The 17,087-nt window shown below is 34.3% G+C and overlaps 1 protein-coding gene across 5 annotated transcripts in view; it reads right to left on the reverse strand.

Moving 5' to 3' along the window:
- LOC132204573 (agrin-like) overlaps positions 1 to 17,087 on the reverse strand; it is a 190,258-nt gene that overhangs the window by 112,271 nt on the left and 60,900 nt on the right. For all 5 annotated transcript variants that reach the window (XM_059633162.1, XM_059633161.1, XM_059633164.1 and 2 more), the window contains one exon: positions 16,286 to 16,321. In XM_059633162.1, the coding sequence (XP_059489145.1) occupies positions 16,286 to 16,321 (36 nt within the window). The remainder of the gene's footprint in view (positions 1 to 16,285; positions 16,322 to 17,087) is intronic.

Below are 17,087 nucleotides of genomic sequence, written 5' to 3' on the forward strand. Positions count from 1 at the left end.
ATGAAAAAATTTTCCCTTTAGCAAAATAAATAAGTGAAGTTATTATGGAAATTCAGAAGTTTTCGTTTGTTCATTTTCCATAAAAGAAATAAATTACTGGAATAATACTAAAAATAAATCATTTATAAATAAATTTTTTACTAATTTATTAATGAAAATATTATTTTTTTTATTGTTATTTTAATAAGTACCTGAAAATGAGTGATGAAATTATGGCATAGGTTAAATTTGAAAAAACTGACATGAGATTTTTGTTCAGAATCATCCATTCTTTGCACTTTTACCCATTCAATTTATATGTAATTTTACTGAGCTTTTTTTCTTTCAAATTTGACAATATTTTGCGAAAAAATTCGCCGAATGTTCAGATTCCAGAAAAAGAGGTGATCGTGTCAAAAATAGTTCATTTTCAAGGAAAGTAATTTGATATCAACAAAATCTTGAACTTTTACATTTTTTCGCATTCATGAAATGTTAGAAAATTCTTGGCCTTCACTTTTTAGAGCTTTGCAACCTACTTTTTGCGGTGGCGAAGAATAATTTGATTTCGGCGACGAACGTGCGCGCCGCGATCGCAAAAGGATCTTTTGGCGGCTCGGCGATTTTTCTCCACTCCAGCGTCGCTCCTCGTTTTTCAGCCAAAGCTGTTGAGCTAATAAAGGAGGTTAGCATCAGTCGTCGCGAGCGGGAAATTGGCCGCTCAGTCAGGCGAAATTGGAGGCGGAAGAAGAACAAAAAGGATCACGGAGAGAAGAAAATGACATTGTGCAAAATTCGTTATTTCGTAAAGGCAGAAAGGAGACCAAGAGTTCTACAAATTTAGTCTGTTTTCAAATTTTAAATATTTTTTTCCATTCGGATTTTCTCTTCCAAAGTTCTCTCTCTTTGTGTTTTTCCTCTTCTTTTGATGGTGCTGACGAGGCCAAGCCAGTTATTCAAATGTAATAGCGCACCCGGCTCAAAGGCCGACGAATAAAAGACCTAATAAACATAATTTTCCACTCATCATTCTCGTCTCCTCCGCCACAATTGCTCCTCTGCGGAAAATCCATCTTCTTCGGGGTGCAGCGAAAATTAAATTCTTGTGAAGAGACGTGAATAATGTGCATAAAAGAGCACAATGGCTGTTTGATTGGATGCAGCTTCCAATTTGTATCAATTGTGCATCAAACACAATGCAGCTTCATCAACCGCAATTTTACACATTCCGAAGCAGAAATTTACAAAGTCCTTTAATGTCACAATTCAATTAATAAATCGTCAGGTATTTGGTGAAACGGTTTCAATCAATTATTAATTAATTAATTAACGTCGGTGATATTGTTGAGTTTTCACAATTGAAACGAGCCGATAATTAAAGCCCGAGCTTCCGATAAATTGCGGCTACTTTCTGCCGCTCTCGCATCGATTTTGGATTCCAGCTCATCATCATCAACCACTTTTTGCGCTCAACGCGGAAAAATACATTATATATATTGTGTATTGGGAAAAAAGGTCTTCTCTAATCCTTCTTTAATATCCTCGACGTCAATGACATTCTCTAAAAAAAGCAAGTAACTTTTACAAATTCCAGTTTATTACTTCTGTAAAGAAAAATGAATATGAAACACTAAACTTATTACATTAAATCAAGTAAAAAATAAATTATAAATTAAATTGATATGGACGAAAGGGAATCACCAACAAGAGACAAAAACTAACAATAAGTGATAAGAACAATTAATGGTTTTTTTTTATCTCAGACGTTTTAGCAAAATTTTTGCTAGTGTTGGTGCCGTTTGGTCCTACAATTTATTTCTTTTCAAATAAAATATTTTCTACAATTAAATGTAAACAATGTGATGTAACAATTTGAACAAATACACAACAATAATAATAAATTAAGAAATTTGCTAAATTTTCCTACATCAAAAAGATCAAAAGACTTTAAACTAGGAAATTAAAAACTAAATTAAAAATGAAAAATTTACCCAAACGTTTAGCAACTTTTTCCTGTAAATTATCTTTAGATATAATGATAATCTACACAATTATTTCTGTATTAGTAAAAACTGAGAGTAAATATTATTTAATTACAAAGTTTTTTTAAATTTAATACGAACAATATGTTTATATTGAATTGAATGAAGAAGCTACAAAAAAGAAATTAAAAAATTTCAAAATATATATTGAGTAATTTTTTCTTAAAATTATATTTCTTAAAACCGTTAGAAATTTAATTTTTTACTCTTTCTCAAAAGAATAATATCCTAATATTTAATTCAGCAACAGTCTGAACTGATTCTAAATATTATTGAATACACATATCGTGCATCTGTTTCTTCGCTCTCGGCGGCTAGGGAATTCGCAAACAAGTGGAAAAACGTCTGGGTTGCGTGGCGAGTGTCGCACACCCTCTTCCTCTCTCGCTCTACGTGTCCCACATCCGAAATTTTATGCGGCCCGCAAATAGACGCGCGGCTGCGGCAAAATTAAATTAATCCGGAGGGCGAAAAATTTCCAGCGCCAATCAAAACTTTGCGGGGAATTTTTGCACGCCCGAAAACTTGTTATTATAATACGCGAGTTAAAGTTTTGGCAAGGGCTGGCCGGATTTCATTAGCGGATTGGCCAGGAGATGATCAGAATGTAAAGCAGCCTTTGTGTTTTTGGAAGAAAAAAAACTTTCTTTTGAAGTGAAGTAATTAATGCTTGCAATTAATCAGAGTCTGGTGAAGTAAAATCGATATTTTGCTATAAAAAAAAAGAGAATTTTTCAACATTTAAGGATTTAATCTCTATTCAATCAAAATGAAAACATAAATAATTTAATTCAGTGCTAAAATTTATCAACGGAATTCCTTTTCAAAGAATTGAAGTCAATGTAATTTAAGACATTTAAAAAAGTCCAAGTAAGTGATGAAATTTGTAGGAATAAAAATAAATTAGACATGCTTTTCTGTCAAACCGGGAAAAAGTCTCTCTAAAAAGCAAAAATTTTAACAAGTCAAATATAAAAATTTTGTCTTTCAAATTAGGGAGAGTAATTTTGAGCGAATAAAAAATATCTAAAATAGCTTTGCACGTTCTCTTAACAAGAATATTTTGTCTTCCTCAAAATGTTCATACTTATTACCTTTCCTATAAAAAAATTGACAGCTTCATTCAAGTCACAATCAAATTTCATCTACTCCTAAAAAAAAGTATTAAAATTAAAAAAATGATTAACTGATTTTAATTATATTCATTGAACCTGTTGAGATTGAGATTTTTGCAAGCTCTCAACATCTAGGCAGAGGATTTCCCGAGCTTTGCAGGATTTTGTGATAATTTCAGCTCTGGTCCCCGCCGGCGAACTTTATCTTGCACACACTGCAAAAGCCCTGCTCCTTCCTTTCTTCTTTGGCGGTGAAAAGACGCACGTGCCGGGCCATTATTCAGGTGCTCACTCTTTCTCCAGTAATAAAAGTTATGCTAACAAGGCTTGAGACAAATTTTGACGCGGCTCACGAGATATATATTTTAATATTAAAAGCGGCACACACACTGCGGCCATGCAAAATGAGCGAATAATAAAAAATTCCACCACCGGCGCTGCGCTCAAAAGAAAAGGAGCTGCATGGATACCTTATTTTACTTTTAGATTAGACGACGATAAATTAAATTAGCGCTTTTGCACGTCCTCCGGTGATCCTACCTTTTTTATGTGTTTACTTTTGAAATAAAATCCGGCTTCAAAGGACGCGCATTTCATGTTGACACAGGAGGATAAGTATGAAACTTTCTCTTTTTCTCTTTTTGTTTTAAACGCTGGCACACATTTTGGCGCATTATTTCTGTTTCTGATCTCGAGGGACGCGGAATGATACTCTTTTGGGCGTGCACTAGTTTCCCCGGCTGAATAAAATATACGCACGCGAACAATCCTCAGGGTCTGATATTTTCCAGCGGCAGTTTTTCGCTCCTTCCGCGCCGAGTCAAGACACATTTTTGCACTCAGAATTTAAAATGCTGGCACTGAAGAGAGAAGTGGGAAGAGAGACTTGCCCGGCGAGACATAAAGGGAGTTTTTCGCAAAGGCGCACAAAAAGATTTTTAGATTATTATTTGTCTATATACGGTTTGCGTATTTTAGTGCAAGATGGAGATTTTTTTAATTAAAGGGGCACACTGATTAATTATTTTATTCTCTAATATGAAAATCAACGAGATTCTATGATCAACAGAGTGATTGCAATCAAAACATTCGCGCCCACCAAGCTTTAGAATTGAGGTTAGACTTTTCCCGCCAAAAGGATTTGAAAGTAGAAAAAATGCTACAAGTTCCAGCAGAACTCCAAGGTTTTGGCGGAAAAAGACAAAACGGGTTTTTAAGCAAAAATGTAAATTTAACTCAAATTCGACGTTTTTCATAAGATGTTTGAATTTTTACATCCAGATATGAAAGATTAAAAAAGCTTAAAAAGTGGAACAGTTTAAACCAAAATGGACATTGCTTAGAATGTAACTATGGCGGTAAATTTTATTTTTAAATAAATAAATGACAGTGTTATTAAGAATTTACAGTAAAAGACTATTTAATATCTTAATTCCTCATAATTAACACCAAGTAAGACGATGAAAACGTCAAGCAAGAAAGTCGAATAAGCTTATTAAAGGGAACAACCAATAGGAATGTGGTGGGGGAACCTATGTAAGCCAATCGGAGTGCCTAATTGCTTTAATTACACATTTATCAAATGGTCAAAGCCTGAATTTTTCGTCCAGAACTTGACCTTTTTGTGATACGTCGGTTAGTGTTGGCAAATGAACAAATAATTATCAATTGATTCAGTGAAAAACTCATAACAGCAATTTCTGAGCAAAAATAAAATTGCAACTTTTTTTGTTCTTTTCTTATTATTGAGACTGTATATAGATTAAGGAGAATCTTCTGCTCAGAATGGCCTGATTAATTTTGTTCAAAATTTGACAGTCAGCATAAAAATTTGAAGAGAAATGAGGGACTTGCTTGAACTTTTTTGACCCATTTAAACCATGTAAAAGACCAAATTTGACTCCAGAGTACAACAATCAAACAATGCAGACTAAATCATAAGCTTCTCCATAAAACTCATTCTTTACATTTCCATTTACCTTACTCAAAGTCCATATCCACCAAAAACCACTCGAATAGAACGGCTCTCTAAAATATTCCAGGCAGCTAAACCAGAGATGGAGGAAAATTCATTTTGCAAACGTAAATGGATCCATTTTCAGAATCGAAATATTTGGATACTAAACTTTTGACCTTCGATTATTTGGCTTTTCATAAATCGGCTTTCACGTTTAATACTGTCGAAATGGGGTGGTCGAAGCGCGCACAGTTTCAATTTTAACGACCGCGCGCGCATTTCGCCGAAATTCGCGTCCGCCGTATTATATAAAAAGCACTCTCCTGCGGCGGCTCTCGGCAGTAATAATTTGCGTGCATACAAATGAGTTGCCGTTGAAAAGCAGCAGCATTTGGTCCCGTCCATTTATTGGGCCCAGACGGGGAATATCGAGAGAGAGACGGGTCCGGCGCGCATCAAAAAAGAATAATTCGCCGTTCACGAGCTGGCAAGTAGGAAAAATTGCTGCTGGGAAATTGAAGCGAGGGCACCTGCGATGCAATAATAATGATGACAGCCGCGCCGCTCGTCCCGTTTTATTTTCCGACCAGCAGCCCCACGACGCCGCAGAATGCATGAGCAATGAATGCATGTGGTGCCGAAGCGGAAAGGGCGCGCCCTACCTTTCACCCCCGCCGGATATTAAAACCAGACGGGGATGAAGCGGCAAATAATAACAGAGAAGCAAAAGGGACCCCACACTGATGGTCAGCGCAAAAAATATGACCTGTCAATTTCAAATCCCCGGATTTTGTCCAAAGAAGTTTTTGTCTTTTGAATATCGATTTGGATTTAGAATAGTTAGCAACATAAAGAGTTTTATTCATTTTCATTCAATTAAGAAAAATTAATTGCATCATGACATCTTTTAAATCTTACCTTAAGAAAAAATAATGAAATTTTATGACCTGATAACAACTTTCAGAATAAAAGAGAAGCAAGAATTGGAAGTTACGTCTTTTTATTCGGGCAGGTGCACTTTCAATTATTTCGCGACGTCCCGTTGAAGAGGAAAAAGGACACGGGGTGAAACAAGAAGTGTCTCTTGCTTGTTTGGAGATGGAGCGGAAAAGGGGAGCCGGTGCAGTTTTGATCCGACAATAAAGCAGCAGACATTTCCACTTTGGCCTAAGGCGGCTCGGGCTAAATAGAAAAAAGGGGCGGACAAGTGCTCGACGCAAAAGCGCTCTTGTTCCGCGGGGAAATTCCTCGGCGCCAGGCTTATTTTTGCCAGCTGGAGCTCGCAATATTAACTTCGGGAGTGATCGGATTAGGAAAGGCGATTGCAAAACAAGCAAATGCCTTCAAGAACATCCTCTTTTGTAATTTCAGAGCTCAAAAGTCCTAGTAAATCTTTTCATCCATATTTATTCCAGGAAAAAAAACAATAATAAGAAGACATTTTGGTGACAAAAAAAAAATTATATTTTGCATTTTCCTGCCAAAAGTCAAAATCTTTTGATCCTCAAAGTGGGCATTCATATCCAAAATTAATATATGGATTTAACTTTCCTCAAGTTTCGAATTAATTTGGCGGGAAACTAAAACCTACAGTTAACGATTGTTTCAGCGCATTTTTTAAAATAACCATTTCTACGTCCGATTTGAAATTTTACCAACTTTCAGAATTACAATTTAAAAAAGTTACCAGTGCGGTTCTTTAACTCTATAAATTTTTCCCGAACCAAATGTAGATCGATTTGAATAACCACGTCAAGCTTATCGGGATGTTGCGTTTGCAGAAAATTTGAATCCATTAAGCGTGGCCGCATCGTTGGCTTTTGAGCGGAAATCGATGCTGAAGTAATTAAAGAGCCATTTTTCTCCCCGGGCACAAATTTCGAGGCCAAATAAACTTTGTCGTCGGGGGAAGGGGATGGCCTGCCGGTGCGGTCAGCAGGGGCAGTTTTTTGATGGATGACGGCCCGTGCGGCCTCTTTTCATTAGCGGACAGACCGACTTGGCCACAAATGCAAATTGCGTTCAATTAGGGCGGCCAGAGTGACATCCGCAGAAAGACCACCCCCAGTGGGCGCTCGCGGCGGCAAGAAAAGACTGATTTATTATTAACGAATTAATCATCCGGGCGGCTCGTTTCTCATTCTCCGAAAGTTGACTTTGCGATGACCAAAACATATTACTGGGCTTGACTTATAGTTTTGGAAAGGGTGGTCCTGATCGTTTATTATGGCAAGAAAATTATAACAAAAAAACTTACCTTTTTAATTAGAAGAAATTGTAAAATAACTTTCTTTTTTTTCTCAAAAAACAGCTAAACATTTATAGGTACGTTTGAATAAAAGGTATAAAAGATTAAAGCTTTTTCTTATATTCAAATTAGTATTTTTTTTTTCAATTTCCTTTGAAGTTTGCCTTGATGAATGAATGATATAAAAACCACCATTTTTCGCATGCCTCGTTTGAGCGTTGAAGGCAATTTGGTGACACGACCGCAATTTGTCACGGTTTCATTAAACGCCAGTTACAAAATTAATGGCCGGGCAATTGAAAAAAGTGGCTTCGGCACTTATTGGCCATTTTTGCGACACCTGCCGTGATAGATCGACCGGACTTTCCGGCCTTTTAATATTTGCCAGCTCTCTGTGTGTCGATAAAACGCATTTTGATAAATGAGAACAGGGCGATCCATCAAGTGGCGCGGCGATCATTGGCCGTCCAGCGACACACCACTTGTTAATTATCCGCCTTAATTGATTTGTGAGCTCCAACTCACTTCATATGCGACCGCGGTATTTGCATGAAACATGCCGGGGCATTAAATGATCAAATATATATTCATGCAATCGGGTCAATTACCTTTGCGAATGGCTGCAGAACAGCGAAAGAGAAAGTTTATTCATTTGCATAATTATGCGTTTCAAATCAGACATGAGAAGGGTGGGGAAAGAAAATTAAAAAAAAAAAATGGAGGGAAAGTTCAAGCAAAGTTGTAACAAAGAATTATTCATTTTAGACCAATTAAGCACAAAAATGGCCTAGGTTAATTTGTTTGTTTTGCAAAATATAAAAAAAAGTGTTAACCTTGGAATATTCTACAATATTAAAGGATTTTACTAAAATAATATACTAATAAAATAGTATTATTAAAACAACTTTATTTGCCTGTTTGCAAAATTATGCAAAAACAAACGGCGAAGTCTTTTAAAGTTATCCGAACTATCCCCTAATTAAAATATTAACACCTTTTGCCTCTGGACTTCCAAAATACGCGATTAAAATATGACATGTTAGGTTCACAACTATTGAGACTGCTAAAATTCAAAAATTCCAAAATATGCAATATATTTTATTGAGCTTCATTTAAAAAAAAAAATTATCCTTGAAAACACGCGTAAATATTTATGCCAAGATAATTGGCAAGGATTAATTTAATATCCAGTCGAGAATTTTAAAAATATTCAGCGATTTTTTTTACACAGACTATATTTTGTGTATGTTTATAGAAGTAAATCAATTTGTTATATTGGAATGCCCAATTTCTGGACTTTTTTTCTTTGGTTTAGGCGCTCGGTTTTTTTTTAACTCGGCCTAGCCAGAAGATGCTGCTGCTTTCCTCTCTTGGCAATCCAATTTTCGAAATCTGCATTTTACCGCACAGAAGAAAGCTCGCCTCCCCACATGCACATTCGCAGCACGCGCCGACGAGCACTCACTTATTGTTCGCGCCGCCCTAGCTCTCTCTCAGGCACCCCCGCCTGTGTGTTTTCCACAGAGGGCATTTGCATGCATGTTTATTGCTGCCGTGTATATGCCGTACTAGTGTTGTTGCTTGTTCGAGTACATTTCGCACTGCATGCGCTTATTTATTATTCACGAGCGAGAATCGATCTCGCTTAAATGTGGAATGTAGAAGCAGCGCCTCTAAACCGAAATTCGCGCCCCAAGTATGAATACACGACTGGTCCATTTACCGGTAATTGGGTGCGGTTTTGCCTCTCCCACCTGATTGATTAACTGCAGAGATGATGAAGTACATGAATGTAGAAGGGGCAGGTAATAAAATCAACTAACAGAGTGAAACGTAAACTCATCTAGGTACCAATTAAATTTAAATTTCAAATTATTATGCAGATAAATCAAATTGCATTCAATACAAATAAATAAATATTTAAATTTGAGTATATTTTCTTTAATCTAGACTTTAATTTAGACTTTCTTTAAGTTTGATTTTCTAAAATATATTTTTGTGCTTCTCGAAGATGTCCAAATTGTCTGAATTATCATATAAGCCGAACAAAGACTGTTAGAAAAACTGTTCCAATTTGAAAAAATGCGTCAACAATAAGTTTAAAGCGGAGATTCTTCATTATTTGCTCAATTTTTATAATAATTATTCATTAATAAGTTTGATTTCTCCATTAAATTTTTTCTGTGACATTTAAATTTTCATGAAACGTGATGAAAAGTAAGAAACATACTACAATTTTTGGCACTTATTAATTATTATTATTATTGTTGTGCTCATATCTAATTATGTAAATGAATTAGCAAAAAATTAAAGCCAAATTAAATTTAAGATGCCGTTATCATCACATTTGTGTTGCAAATCACTCTACTGAATATTGTAGCATATTAAAAAAAAGATGAGTAGTATTTTTTACGTATTTCCAATTAAAATTAAATTTATAACTGGTTTTTATATCAACTGAGCGTAATAAAACATTTTTTTTTATTAATAAAAACCATATCAAGGATAACAAAAATAACACAAACTTGCTTAATTTCTGCTAAAAATCTCACTAAAACCGGCGATTCACTTGATTTATTTACAATAATTGTAAATTATTTGAATTTAAACTCATAATTTATAGCATAATTATTTTCTTTTGAAATAAAAAACTTTATTAAATTTTTAATAATTTAAATGAATGTAGAAATATAATTGAAAAGAAATAAATATAAACGAAATTTTATCAAAGTTTCATTAATTATTTTGATTATTAAAATCAAAATCATATCAAATTCTGAACTCTAACGGATCTCTACTTGTTAAAGTAGAGATTAATTTTTGATTTTCCACTCCTTTGGTTTCACATTAACTTGATAACAAATCCTTGAATTACAAAATTAGTGAAAATCCTCCCTCCATCTTTATCTCTCATTTCAAATTAATCTGTAATCTGATTGCACAAGTGCGTTAATTAAAGCTGAAACTAATTTCGGCTCCCTCCCAGACACCCCCCTCTCGTGTGTGTCATTCTCGCTAATTAATTAATTTACTCCCGGCTCGCTAATTATTCTCTCTCGCTCGCAATAAAAGTGAGTTGCGAAAGTGCGCGTCAATGCAAATTAATTTTTGGTTGCCTTTCAAACTAGAAAAGACTGACGGACCCGAGAGGTGTATAAAGATAAATTCCGAAACGGCGCCGGAGAATTAATTTACGAGGTATCACTTAATTAAATCTATCCGACGGCGCCATGAGGTCTTATTAGGATAGTGCGCCCCTTGATGAGGTCGGCAGGCGCTCCCCGGACGCAACTTGCAAACTGTCATAATTTAATCCAACTGCGCCAAGTTTGCGCCAACGCCCTAGCCGTGGATGAATCACTTGATACTTTTTTCATTAACGCACACTTACTTGCTCGCGTCGGTACTTTGCACTTTTCTTATAACTGCGGTTGTAAATAAAATACAAGAACAAGAGTGGAAAGAGCTGCAGATAAGAAGTTTCTAATGAAAACTTCCGAGATTTTTTTACTCTCGTGGTCGGTTTTCTTCATTATGATTAACTAAGTGAAAAAAGAAGAAGAAGAAGTTATGGCGAACTTAAAAAGATATAAGATCTTTATTCACTGAGAGAATTATTCTGCAGAGTTGTTCTGTTCGTGCTTATAGAAAAGTGTTTTAAATGCGATTTTCTGCTCCAATGTAATAAAAAAGTTTATAAAAGAGGAATAATTTCCACCTAAGTCTATTTGTTGGGATTGAATTTGTAATTATTATGACATTAATTTTAAAACTCAATGATTTTTCCTGGTAATCTTTTTCTATATTTAAAAAAAAATCCTGATTCACTAAATTCATGTAGTAAAATGGAAATATATTTGGCAGGGCTTTATTATTCGCAATTATACTTTTATACTGTAAATTTACTTAATTTTTAAGCATTTTATTTCCTCCTTGCTTGTATTTCTTGTTTTTTGAAGATATCGTGAGCTGTGAAATATTGTGGCAAAAATTAAATTAATTTGCAAATTGAAAATTCTTATTTTTAGAGAAAAAACTCTTCCTTAAAACATTTTTCCACACTGAAACATCAAAATAAATAAAGCAATAAACTTTAAATACAATAAACATTAAAATGTAATTAATTTGAATTGGAAATTTACAATATCGATGGTATATTAGTTAACTTATTTGAACTGCATTATCTCAGCAAAATAAAAAGCTTGTTATAAAAAGTGTCTTATTACAGATCAAATTTACATTTCAATAACTATTTTGATAGATAATTTCCTTTCGTTATATTTAATTTGGATCATTTTTGGCTCTTTTATGAATTTTCATTATGGAAAATTGATAATACCTGGACTTAAACTTTTGTATTTTTTATTATGATGAGCACGAATCAACTTGATGATGCCAGATTCGATTTCAATTTTTTCACAGCCTGTAATTTAATCGGTTCTCGTTTTACTTGTTCCAAATTTGAAGCAAACGAGGACACTGTGCACGGTGTTGAGGGGAATTAGAGAACACGCCAAGTGTCGTGACTCGGCAGCTCTTCGTTTCGCTGAACAGGTTATTTTTCGACCCGCTGTCAGTCTCTACTCTGCGATTCCAAAATTGCTCCAATCACAAAGAGCACGCCGCGACTTTATGCATATATTCTATGTACTCAGACAGACACACACACAATCCGATAGATTGGCTTCGCGGAAAACCGCCCCATTAGCTCAAATTGCTCCCTCTTTCCTCGGAAGTTGGTAAATAAGTCTCGGAATATTCATGCACGCTGTCTTTATTATCGAGTTGCGGCCAAATTTATACAATTCCGTGTATTGAATTCCTGTACAGTTGGATGGAAATGTTGAAAATAAAGAATTTTCATCAAAAATACAATAATTTAAAGTAGATGAAAACACCTAGCAAATATTTTTCAAAACCTTCAAATCTACATTTAATACAAAAAAAACCTACTTAATTTGTGTTAAATATGATGAAAAAACCTCGTTTTCTAATTTTTAACTCGTCCGAAGAGATCATTTTCAGTCGTTCGGACGCTATTTAAAAATCATTAATATATTCAAAGCTGCTTGTTCAAAAATTCTGAAAATTTACACACTGACGCAAAATGACATGCCGCATCTTTTGGCTATCTCGGATTTTTTGTAAGGTTGCCTATCTCAAAGGGGCAAAACACTTAAGATTTTGACCTTTTGCCAGGGTCAATGACCTTTGACCTAGTAACTTGGTAACCATTGAGAAAAGATACACTGGTTCATTAGCTGCAACCTCGCACCGAGAAAATTAAAAAATCTTCACCCTAATTAATTTGGCATCAGTTTTAGTAAACCCTTGTGTATCTCAGACGGCCATATTGGATTTTCAAAAATATGATTTTTTTTCATTATTAGGGTTTTGTAGAAACCAAAATATTAACTATCATGATATTTGATTGAAGATATAAATGAAATCAAAGTGTTCAAAAATTTGCTTAATTGTCTCGGAAACGTGAAAAATGCAAAAAACGACGCTTTTCGACCTTCAATTTAACTTTTTTCAAAAATTTACGCGGTGACCCCCAATTTTCTGGTGCCACATTTGTAGCAGGGTTGTCAAGGAGCATGCTGGTGGGTCACAAACCCTTGCCAAAGGCAATACTGTTGACTTAAAATGCAATCAAACGATTTTAGTGAAAATTTTACATAAGCGAGCCATGTTAATTTCAAATGCGTTTTTCTCAAAAATTTACGCGGTGACCTCCAATGTTCTTGTTATTTTAATGATCCCTATGGTCCAAACTATTAGTTTTTGTGGATGATTGTGCTGCCCTAAGGTGTTTTCATCCTCTTTAAGCAGTTTGATCAAAACAAATATTGCTATAATCTTTTTAAATTAACGCATAATATTACTCAAAATAATCCATAAACTTTAAATTGAAGTTGTTTTCATTCTCAAATATTTTGAATAATAATGACTCAATCGGCAAAGATCTATCATCAGGATTCATTTTGATAAGCAAATTAAAAACTAAAATAAAGTGACTTTATTCGCCAGTCATGATTTTGGTATAAAAATTTCATTTTTAATATTTTATTAAATATTTTGCTTCTTAATTGGTCTTGCTGTTTTTTTTTTTGCAAGATTTTAATTTCTTTTCTATTTCCGAAAATTCCCAGAAAAAAATAGGAATAAAAATTACAATAAAAACTTAAATGAATCTTGCTGTACTAACTTCTAATTGCATGAATGATCTGCAATTTTTAAGGTTATGGTATGAGTTGTCGAACTGTACATGGATTAAACATATGCTCGCGGCCCGGAGGGGTCCTTTGTAGGGGTTGATCGGCCAAAAGGGTCTCTCTCTAGCTCTCTTTCTGTCGCTCGAGCGAAACTAACGTGCATTCCGAGGAGCGAGTGCAGCACTACTATGCTTATTTCAAAAATGTGCGCCTCGCTTTTCTTTTTCTCTCTACTCTCCGCGAGCGCACAATGGTCCTTTTTAGCGAAAGAGAAACCTGTATTTTGCATAATTGAAGCCGCCTCGCTCTCTTCTTTTGTGGAGCCGGCGCTCTGCAAAAGTGGCTCGGGGCGCCGGGCCGGATTCTTCCACCTTTGTGACCGCCAATTTGATTGAATATTTAAGCGCTCAAAAGAATGTGGAAAATCAACTCGGAGAGAACCTTTCTTGTATCCTCGCGCCAACTTCTTATACTTCATAGCTGGAATTTCTTTATCCATACACAATACAAGACAGTTGATTTCACCTCTAGAGTGAGAACGTAATTTCTTCTTCAATCGACGGGAAAAAAGAGGAATTCTTTCTAGTTGACAAAATTTTACATCAATTTATTAAAGATTATAATGAATTTCAAAATAAAAACACCTAGAATAATAATGCTAATTTTTCAATTTTTTACTGCAATTTATAATTTATTTAAAGTTTTTCCGTCAGTTCATGAATTTCTATGAAAAAAAATTTATTAAATCTAATTTCCATAGAATTAAATACTGACAAAATGTGGAATATTCGACATTAAAAATTATTTGTTCAGATTGAAGTGTATTAAAAGCCTTAATAAGGTAAACTGATTTTGATTTGAACTAAGAATAACAGTTCAAAGAAAATTACAAAAAAAAAAATGAGTTTTTTATTGAAATAGTTTTAAATTTTTAATTAATTCCTATTTCCTAACAAATCGTCGACAATTTCCTATGAATTTTTTAAATTCCCTTAATTTAAAAAAAAAAACTCTTTTGGATTATTTCAATTAATTTGGAAGAAAATATTTATCAAAATCTTTTTAAAAAATAAATCTTTTAGTTTAATAATAACTGATGATTTTAAACCGAAAATGAGTTTAAATTTAACTTGATATGACATTGAAGAGGAAAAAGGATGAATTAATTGAAAGGGAAAGGACGGTGCGATTATCATTGGATGATTAACAATCACTCAAATCCGCGTGCTTTTGGTACAATAAAAGTGGACCGACCGACACAAACGTTTTTTCGTTCACAAAGGGCCTCTCGACAGCACTTCGCATCCGTCAAAACGAATGAAATGCGAAATGGAGACGGCGAATCTCGCGTGCACGAGGACGATGGATGAGATTTCCTCTTTTGTCATCGGCCAGATTGAAAACTAATTGCTTTGCTGTCGGTGATGGATGGAATTGAAGTCCCGCCGATCAAATCTCGCATCACTCGAAAACGCCGGATAAGAGGGATCTGTCTAATTGCTTCCAAAACAAACACCGCCGATTGCATAAACGTACAATTCAGGGCCGGTAAAATCAAACCAGCGGCTTTTAAAATTTTTGAAACGTCAACAAAGCAAACAAAAAGTTTGCAAATATAAAATGACGAAAAGTCTCGCGCAGAGAGAGAGGAAACGCAAAAAAAAAAAGAAAAGCGTCAGCAGACGACCAACTCTGCTGATTTTTTTTTGTGTGCAAAAAAATTTTGTTCGTTCGGCGCTTTCGTATAATAATTATGAAAAGCAGTCGCTTCTGCTTGTCTGAACGGGGAATAAAATGTAGAGAGAAATGCCCCGAGTGCTATATTTGTCGGCGCGAGTTGGAAACAAACTTTTGTTTTCCGCTCAGATATAGCTTCTTTTTATGGCGCTTTGCCCTCGATTCGGCGAAGCTGTGACGTTTTAAAATACAGAGACCGGTACGAAGCTCTAAACAAAAACGTGTTTTATAAAAAAATTGTACACAGATTTCTTAAAAAATAAACATAAGAAATAAAATAATTGAATTCTTTAAAGCCCTGCACCTGTAATTTTTTTTTAATCATATTTACTTCAGAAGGTGGTGAAAAAAGTCATGAACGACTTAGAAATTGCTAAAAAAATCACACAATTCATTGTCAGTCACTTCAGCTTTAAAACTGATTTCGCATTTTCCCGCCAAAAGCTTTCAAAAATTTTAACGATTTATCAATAAGGACCAACTTCCTTTGAGGTATAAATTAATTTTAGACGGAAAAAAGTTCAGAAGAACTTTAATTTCGTCGGTCGTTTTTAGAATTGATTAAACATATCATTGGCAATTACTCTGAGTTTCAAAAGTTAAAAAATGAAATAAAAAAATCTGCGGGATTTATTATTTTTTGCTTCTTTTCAGCTAGAAAATCTGAGAGCCTCTTTCTTCGGTGCAGGCAAGGGTGCACCCCAAGGATGACGAGTAATCCCGTCCGCATTAATCTACGTCCACGTGGGCCGGGTAAGCAACACAGATCATAAATAAGCGAGGATTACGGCGGTCGCAAAATGCTATTGGGCCGCAAACGTCCGTCCGCAGATTAGACGCAAAGCCTGGCCGGTTCGCGCGCTCACACAAACCGCGCCGAAATGAAAACTGGCGTGCAATTAAAGTGCGAGAGGAGGCGAATTTCGCCGCCTTGAGAGAAGAACTTACGGCAGAGAGATGGAATAAATAAATAGATAGATGGTACTCACCTTGGTGCAGATGTGGCCGCGGCTTCAAATTCAAATCTGAAACGAAAATATAAAAAAATTAGACCAACGTTAAATTTGTTCAAGATTACACAAAATTAACTTGGAAAAATGAAAGGATATTTGAAATTACTTTTAAATGGTCAACTAATTTATTTTCTTTGCATTTCTTCACTTAAATAAAAAAGTTTCCATAAAAATGATATAAATTTGTTTCTTTTATAAAGTTTAAAAGGAACAAATTAATTTTGTAGTTAAAATTTAAATTGATAATTGAATCTACAACGCTTGAAAATCTGGCTACAATTTGAAATAAATACAAAAATATTCATCGAAATGTATTTTTCACAAGATTTAATATTTTTTGTAAATTCAAAAATTTATATTTTAGGGGAATAGAGAACATAATAAAATCAATTTATTCAACAAAATTGTAAAATTTTACTCGATTATTCAGAACCATTATATGATTCTCATTGATGTCAATTTCTTATGAAAATTGCTATTAATTTGAACCAATTTTGAATAAAATTTTGTCGAAACCACGCAAATTTGTAAAGAGATAGTAAAAAAAATATTAATTTATTTGATATAATTACTATTTTATTTCAAATTTTCAATATCTGCAAATTTATGTCTAGTTTTGAATTAAACTTATTGACGTTAAGATCTCGGAAGTTTTAGCAAAATTCTTGATAGTCCAAAATTTTTTTTTACATAAATTGTTTACAACAATTGAATATAAACAATGCGATGAAGCAATTTGCACAAATAAACACCAATAGAAATTATTTTGATTGTTCAT

Source organism: Neocloeon triangulifer, unplaced genomic scaffold (assembly GCF_031216515.1).
Source record: "Neocloeon triangulifer isolate White Clay Creek 2 clone unplaced genomic scaffold, ASM3121651v1 ptg000022l, whole genome shotgun sequence".
NCBI lineage: Eukaryota > Metazoa > Arthropoda > Insecta > Ephemeroptera > Baetidae > Neocloeon > Neocloeon triangulifer.